This window comes from Scylla paramamosain, unplaced genomic scaffold (assembly GCF_035594125.1).
Source record: "Scylla paramamosain isolate STU-SP2022 unplaced genomic scaffold, ASM3559412v1 Contig82, whole genome shotgun sequence".
In the NCBI taxonomy this organism is placed as follows: Eukaryota; Metazoa; Arthropoda; class Malacostraca; order Decapoda; family Portunidae; genus Scylla; species Scylla paramamosain.
The window spans coordinates 338,538-346,838 of record NW_026973747.1 but is presented as its reverse complement, the minus strand read 5'-3'; the positions used below and the strand labels follow the sequence as shown (position 1 = coordinate 346,838).

Sequence of the window (8,301 nt, the reverse complement as noted above, 5' to 3'; positions counted from 1 at the left end):
GAGGAAGAGGAATAATTATGACTTCAAGCATTCAACTCTCTCTCTCTCTCTCTCTCTCTCTCTCTCTCTCTCTCTCTCTCTCTCTCTCTCTCTCTCTGGTCAATGCTGAGGAAGTAACATTGTGTGTGTGTGTGTGTGTGTGTGTGTGTGTGTGTGTGTGTGTGTGTGTGTGTGTGTGTGTGTGTGTGTGTGTGTGTGTGTGTGTGTGTGTGTGTACATACACAATCCAGACAAAGACCTATTTAATATAACTTTTCTTGAATGAATAAAGTTTTAGAAAGGAGACTGCAGGGAAGAAATGAAGAGATATGAAGTAAGAGAACAGTGATATTGGGATGGATGTGAGGAGGAGGCAAGGAGGAGGTTAGGATGAGTGTCCAGCCCACACCTGAGGCTCTTGACCACTATCTCCTGGCTCCTCTCCTCACTCCTCTCTTCATCTCCCTCTTCCTGATCCTGTTGATGGTTTTAACTATTATATTAGAATACCTGGCCAAGAATAGAGGGGAGGAACTCAGTGTAGGTGATGTGCTGCAGAGTTGCTCCCACAATCCTGCACACCTCTTGGAACACTTGCTCGTCAGTCCAGTGGGCATTGAGGTCCGAAAGCAAGACGGCAATGCGGTTGTGCTCCCTGACGAACAGCTGGTGCATTGCGGCCAGACCGATGTGTTCATTCACCCGCACATCACCGGATTTGAAACACCTGTGAGAGATGATGGTTTGTTAATGCTTGGTCTGGAAGTAGATATTGACCAAAGTTAATTAGACAAGCCAATGAATAATGTTAGAAGTTTACTGAAGCTTCCTGAGGTCTTGCAGTCAATCTGGTTGTCATGTTCACCTCAAATACATCAGTGTAAGGCTCTGAATAACCCTTTCACTAACTAATGCACTCATCTATCACACAAACACATACTTGAATCTTCCTGAGGTCTTGCAGTCAATTTGGTTGGTGTCGGCCGTAAGAATCTGGGTGTTTGCCGGGCAGCGCTGCACCTTGAGGAGGCCGCCAGAGAAGGCACGCAGCTCGTCGCTCTCCTCCTTGCTGGACCCGTAGATCACCGACCCGTCAGTGAAGGACGTCGCTTGGTTGATCTGTTCTCTCCTCTGCCAAGCCACTGGGGAGGGTTTGAGAAAAGTATGTGGCTTCTTTTATATTGAATTTAACATACTTATACCAAGATTGTCTCCCCTGAAGAGAGATGCAAGACAAGGCACCTGACTTTCATATTGACCCCCTTCACTCTACACACTCTTTTAGCCCCCAGTAGAAAGAAGAAGATGTACTCTACCTTTTATAAATAACAATGATAATAATAACATAGATATACTAGCCTATCTTCAAAAGTTTTCTTATTCATATTCATTCACTCCTTGGGTCACTAAATAGCAATGCCGACAGTGACAAGGCATTACTTACAGGAAAGAGTCGGCCTCCAGCATTACTTTGGGCTGGACGTACTGTAGCTTGTCACTGTTGTCGCAGATCACCCGAGCCAGGCTTGTCTTGCGGAGCTCGTACAGTTGTTCTGAAAGTGTGGTTCGGTTTCGGCTGTGTTTCTGAATGCATGGTACAGTTCAGGGCTCCCTTCCTAAATATATGGTATTATTTAAAGGTTTCTTTTTAATGTATGGTAAAGTTCAGGGTCCTTCTTGAAAGTATGGTACAGTTTAAGGCTCCCTATTTGCTGCTTTGGGTACAGTTAGGGGTCTTTGTTCTGCTGTAAACTCTGGAACTCCCTGTCTGTTTCTGCATTTCTTTCAGTCTTTGTCTACCTCACTAATGCAAGAATTACCCAGTGTTCTCAATCTTTCATCCCTTTCACTGATAAACTCTGGAACTCCCTGCTTGTTTCTGCATTTCTCCTAGCTTGTGTCTACCTCACTAATGCAAGAATCAACAGTGTTCTTAATCTTTCATCCCATTCACTGGTAAACTATGGAACTCCCTGCCTATTTCTGTATTTTCTCCTGCCAAGGCTCTCTTCTTACACACACACACACACACACACACACACACACACACACACACACACACACACACATACACACATACATACACACACATACCTTTAGTGAATGAGGATGGGGGATGTCATTCTCATACCAATAGCGGTCGCCTTGTCTCAGGTAGTGGAACTGTCTGCTGATTAGACAGCCAAAGGTCGGCCCCACCAGCGCCCTCAGTTTGGCACATCAGCTGTAGGCAGGCCATAGCTCACCTGGTCTCTCTCCAGCTGGAATCTTGAAGCAGGGAGGGATAGGGGGGTGTTGAAAGCTGGAAGTGCTAGAAACTCAAAATTTCAACTCAGGCTTATCTCAATCTGTATGGTTTCTTTCTGTCTCCTTTTCAAATCTTTCTCAATGTCCTGTTTTTGTGAATTGCTACCTTTTAAGAATTAAAGATCCACCACTAAACACTCTGATCATCCCTATCTCCCTTTTAAAGCTTGTCTCTTTGTAATCTCCTCCTGTACCTTCCTTCTATCTTCTTTTCAAATCTCTCAGTTTCCTGCTTTTGTTAAGTGCTACCTTTTCAGAATTGAAGACCCACCACTAAACACTCTGATCATCCCTATCTCCCTTTTAAAGCCTAACTCAAGCTTGTCTCTTTGTAATCTCCTCCTGTGCCTTCCTCCTATCTCCTGCACAAGTTTCCCAGAGTGTGGTGTGAGATGGTAAGGTGGCACCAGGAGTCAAGACTCACTGTTGTGCGGTGTATTTGGTCGCCTCCTCTGAGATGAGAGCAATTCTGGAGATGTTCTTGGCTACAACCTTGGTCTTGTGTGATGCGGCCATGAACCAGGCAGGCGTGCCGGGGACCTGCCGTGCCCCTGGAATGTGATCACGTGGGATATTGCATTGTGGGTAGAGATTCACATAAGAACACAAGGGCTACAAGTGGGCAGTCCTTGTATAAAATATTCCTGCTTAGTTTTGCTACTACTGTTTATTGATGGGTAGAAATATACAAGGGTCTCTCTCTCAGTCTCTGTCTTTCATCCCTTTCAATGGTAAATTCCTGAACCCCCAGCCTAATTCTGTATCTCCCTTTGTCTGTGACTTAAACTCTTCCAGGATGACCTTTTGACCTTTCTATAGGGGCTGACACCTTAATGACCCTTTTTATATTCAATTTTGTGTTATCTTGGCCAGTGCCCCTCTTACACACACACACACACACACACACACACACACACACACACACACACACACACACACACATACCCATATCAAACTTTAGGTATCTGAAATAACTCAAAAGTGAAAAATATAGTTGTGATAGATGGTAACATATACTTAAACCAAAACTGGACAAACAAACAAAAAAACACAACAGCTAGGTAAACACACACACACATACACACCCACACAGACGCACAGACAGACAAACACTCACCGCTCTGGTATATGGCAGGTTCAATAGTATCAAATCTCTCGTTCACAGCCACAGCAGCTTGTTGGACTAGGTTACCCATGTCTCGGAAACTGATGTGGGGCATAGTGACGTGGGGACCTGTGGCAGAAGATTCATTGAGTGATGGATGGATGGATGGATGAATGGATGGTTGGTGAATTGAGTATGGTAATGTTAGGAACTGTTAGAGATTGAGAGTGGATGGATGGAGTAAGCAGGTCAGTGATTGACAGAGTGACTGATGAATTTATGAATGAATACATGGACTGTGTGTGTGTGTGTGTGTGTGTGTGTGTGTGTGTGTGTGTGTGTGTGTGTGTGTGTGTGTGTGTGTGTGTGTGTGTGTGTGTGTGTGTGTGTGTGTGTGTGTGTGTGTGTGTGTGTGTGTGTGTGTGTGTGTGTGTGTGTGTGTGTGTGTGTGTGTGTGTGTGTGTGTGTGTGTGTGTGTGTGTGTGTGTGTGTGTGTGTGTGTGTGTGTGTGTGTGTGTGTGTGTGTGTGTGTGTGTGTGTGTGTGTGTGTGTGTGTGTGTGTGTGTGTGTGTGTGTGTGTGTGTGTGTGTGTGTGTGTGTGTGTGTGTGTGTGTGTGTGTGTGTGTGTGTGTGTGTGTGTGTGTGTGTGTGTGTGTGTGTGTGTGTGTGTGTGTGTGTGTGTGTGTGTGTGTGTGTGTGTGTGTGTGTGTGTGTGTGTGTGTGTGTGTGTGTGTGTGTGTGTGTGTGTGTGTGTGTGTGTGTGTGTGTGTGTGTGTGTGTGTGTGTGTGTGTGTGTGTGTGTGTGTGTGTGTGTGTGTGTGTGTGTGTGTGTGTGTGTGTGTGTGTGTGTGTGTGTGTGTGTGTGTGTGTGTGTGTGTGTGTGTGTGTGTGTGTGTGTGTGTGTGTGTGTGTGTGTGTGTGTGTGTGTGTGTGTGTGTGTGTGTGTGTGTGTGTGTGTGTGTGTGTGTGTGTGTGTGTGTGTGTGTGTGTGTGTGTGTGTGTGTGTGTGTGTGTGTGTGTGTGTGTGTGTGTGTGTGTGTGTGTGTGTGTGTGTGTGTGTGTGTGTGTGTGTGTGTGTGTGTGTGTGTGTGTGTGTGTGTGTGTGTGTGTGTGTGTGTGTGTGTGTGTGTGTGTGTGTGTGTGTGTGTGTGTGTGTGTGTGTGTGTGTGTGTGTGTGTGTGTGTGTGTGTGTGTGTGTGTGTGTGTGTGTGTGTGTGTGTGTGTGTGTGTGTGTGTGTGTGTGTGTGTGTGTGTGTGTGTGTGTGTGTGTGTGTGTGTGTGTGTGTGTGTGTGTGTGTGTGTGTGTGTGTGTGTGTGTGTGTGTGTGTGTGTGTGTGTGTGTGTGTGTGTGTGTGTGTGTGTGTGTGTGTGTGTGTGTGTGTGTGTGTGTGTGTGTGTGTGTGTGTGTGTGTGTGTGTGTGTGTGTGTGTGTGTGTGTGTGTGTGTGTGTGTGTGTGTGTGTGTGTGTGTGTGTGTGTGTGTGTGTGTGTGTGTGTGTGTGTGTGTGTGTGTGTGTGTGTGTGTGTGTGTGTGTGTGTGTGTGTGTGTGTGTGTGTGTGTGTGTGTGTGTGTGTGTGTGTGTGTGTGTGTGTGTGTGTGTGTGTGTGTGTGTGTGTGTGTGTGTGTGTGTGTGTGTGTGTGTGTGTGTGTGTGTGTGTGTGTGTGTGTGTGTGTGTGTGTGTGTGTGTGTGTGTGTGTGTGTGTGTGTGTGTGTGTGTGTGTGTGTGTGTGTGTGTGTGTGTGTGTGTGTGTGTGTGTGTGTGTGTGTGTGTGTGTGTGTGTGTGTGTGTGTGTGTGTGTGTGTGTGTGTGTGTGTGTGTGTGTGTGTGTGTGTGTGTGTGTGTGTGTGTGTGTGTGTGTGTGTGTGTGTGTGTGTGTGTGTGTGTGTGTGTGTGTGTGTGTGTGTGTGTGTGTGTGTGTGTGTGTGTGTGTGTGTGTGTGTGTGTGTGTGTGTGTGTGTGTGTGTGTGTGTGTGTGTGTGTGTGTGTGTGTGTGTGTGTGTGTGTGTGTGTGTGTGTGTGTGTGTGTGTGTGTGTGTGTGTGTGTGTGTGTGTGTGTGTGTGTGTGTGTGTGTGTGTGTGTGTGTGTGTGTGTGTGTGTGTGTGTGTGTGTGTGTGTGTGTGTGTGTGTGTGTGTGTGTGTGTGTGTGTGTGTGTGTGTGTGTGTGTGTGTGTGTGTGTGTGTGTGTGTGTGTGTGTGTGTGTGTGTGTGTGTGTGTGTGTGTGTGTGTGTGTGTGTGTGTGTGTGTGTGTGTGTGTGTGTGTGTGTGTGTGTGTGTGTGTGTGTGTGTGTGTGTGTGTGTGTGTGTGTGTGTGTGTGTGTGTGTGTGTGTGTGTGTGTGTGTGTGTGTGTGTGTGTGTGTGTGTGTGTGTGTGTGTGTGTGTGTGTGTGTGTGTGTGTGTGTGTGTGTGTGTGTGTGTGTGTGTGTGTGTGTGTGTGTGTGTGTGTGTGTGTGTGTGTGTGTGTGTGTGTGTGTGTGTGTGTGTGTGTGTGTGTGTGTGTGTGTGTGTGTGTGTGTGTGTGTGTGTGTGTGTGTGTGTGTGTGTGTGTGTGTGTGTGTGTGTGTGTGTGTGTGTGTGTGTGTGTGTGTGTGTGTGTGTGTGTGTGTGTGTGTGTGTGTGTGTGTGTGTGTGTGTAGTGTTGTGTTCCTCAGCTATTTTTGCCAGCACCTCATGAACCAGAGAGGGACTTTCAAGTGAGGGTTTTTTTATGTAGGAAGGACACTGGCCAAGGGTAACAAAAATCCATTAAAAAAATATGCCCACTGAAATGCCAGTCCCATAAAAGGGTCAAAGCAGTGGTCAAAACTTGATGAATAAGTGTCTTGAAACCTCCCTCTTGAAAGAATTCAAGTCATAGGAAGGTAGAAATACAGAAGCAGGCAGGGAGTTCCAGAGTTTACCAGAGAAAGGGATGAATGACTGGTTCCGAGGGTCAATGACTGACTGACTTCCGAGGGTCTAGGCCAGCGAGTGTGTGAAGGCTGTGCTTATTTATCATTCTGTATGAAGTGAGCAGTCGCACACCTTTCCTTCTCCTAACCTAACCTAACACCAACAGTGACTAATACTGCTACTACATATCTGAAGGCTATACATAAATCTTTCCTCCTAACCTAACCTAACTTAACCTCCCCTGCCCCACATTGAAACTATTCCCTACCACTAGAGTCCAGTGGAGTTCACCTAACTAAACCTAACTAATCTAACATAAGGTCACTCCCACAGGGCTTAATGCTGCTGCTTCAGAATCTGCCAACATCCTCTTGGTCAGACACGGAGATCAGTTTGCTGGTGGCCGAGGCATTCAGGTTGAAGTACACATTTGCTGATGCGCCAAACCACCTCCAGACACCTCGGAAGTGATGCCACACCCAGCACAACAGTGGAGCAACACCAGGAAACCATAGAAACAAACAGAATCCACCAAATGTCACCAAAATAGCCAAAACCTACTGAAAATTAATGGGGAACGCAAGGAAATATTTAAAACGCAGGAAATTAATGGGTTTTACCAGAAAAATGCCCAGAACGTACCAGATATTAGTGAGAAACGAGAGAATATAATTTTAAACAGCAGGTGTTACCAAGAATAATACCCAGAATGCACCAGAAAATATAAGCAAAAAATAGAAACAAGAAAACACCAGAGAAATTAACAAGAAAATGTTAATAAAAAAAAATACCTTAGAAAATTTAATTAAAAGCATCATACCATATAAAAAAAAACAAGAAATATTAAAAAAACACAATAATAAACACAAAAACACCCAGAATACTGAAAAAAACATCAATAAACACCACAAAACACCAGGAAATGCCAGGTACAAGGGTGCTGGAGTGAGTGGTATTAGTGTTTTGTGAGAGATGACGAGGTGAGGGGAGAATTGTGAAAAAAGTGTGAGGTGGAGCCAGATTGTGCCGTGTTACCCAGTACAGACACGATTCACAGCTCCACACAACACTGGTAGCCTCACCCGCAACTGTGACTGTGTGCGTGTGTATGTGTGCGTGTGTTTCATACTGCTGAGGAACAGATGAGTTCTGCATTTGGAAACTTACTTATGAATTTACATATAATGATACCACAGATAGTATTATAGTTGACTGGATAGAACCAGCAAACAAGAGGCATCAAATCTTTCATAATCTGCCTAAAGTAACTAAAAATATGTCCAGAAACATAAGCTGAAACAAATTTAGTTAAAATGAGAAATAAGAGGTGAATTAAAACATAATCCTTCTCAGAGAAATAGTTTGTCTTATGTTTTTCACTGCTATGTGTACTTGCAATTATCTTTCATTGCTCAGGAATCCTGAGCAATGAAAGATAATTGCAACTAACCTTGCTTCCCCAAAATGCAGATAAACCTTTAAAATTTACCATCAGCATTATAAATTTAGTTGCATATATCCACTGTTCAAATTACAATAAGACCAATTTAATGAGATTGAATGTTGTGTTTGGAGTTTTATTTAAAATATCAGTTTTTTTCTTTAATTTGTAGTTAATGTTTTTAAATGCTTGGCAAGTCTCTCTCTCTCTCTCTCCCCACACACACCTCCAGGGGCTTCCTCAAGATTGAAAGATTAACTATTTACCCACAAAAAGACCTCTCAGACCCTCCTCAAGCTCCCAGGACCCCCTTTGAAGGGGTCTAATACCCCTACCCACTAATACACACATATATATCACAAGAGAACAGTGAGCCAGTAATAACAAAATTGACACATACCTTCTGTGTCCTCTGCAAAGGTCTCCCTCACTCTGAATGTCCGAGGCAACGTCACCTCTTCCTGCCAGAGTTCTGTTACCAACATAGTCATCTGGAAGGCAAAAAAAGAGATGAATAATATAACCCTGGGGGCCACCACTAAATCTGCTATTAACATATCTATATTATTTCTTTT

The 8,301-nt window shown here is 44.6% G+C and overlaps 1 protein-coding gene across 1 annotated transcript; it reads right to left on the bottom strand.

Annotated features, from left to right (window-relative positions):
- Positions 1 to 465: 465 nt before the first annotated feature.
- Positions 466 to 1,232, bottom strand: LOC135098807 (chorion peroxidase-like). The gene is made up of 3 exons (XM_064001199.1): positions 1,227 to 1,232; positions 920 to 1,152; positions 466 to 706 (listed from the first exon to the last, which is right to left on the bottom strand). The coding sequence occupies exons 1-3, from the start codon at positions 1,230 to 1,232 to the stop codon at positions 481 to 483; spliced, it is 465 nt and encodes a 154-aa protein (XP_063857269.1). The 3' UTR covers positions 466 to 480.
- Positions 1,233 to 8,301: the final 7,069 nt, after the last annotated feature.

What these genes read in the sequence shown, in the direction of transcription:
- LOC135098807 (XM_064001199.1), bottom strand. An exon ending in AAGACCTCAGGAAGATTCAA is followed by an intron (nt 707 to 919) that starts GTATGTGTTTGT and finishes CATCTCTCACAG; the next exon opens with GTGTTTCAAATCCGGTGATG.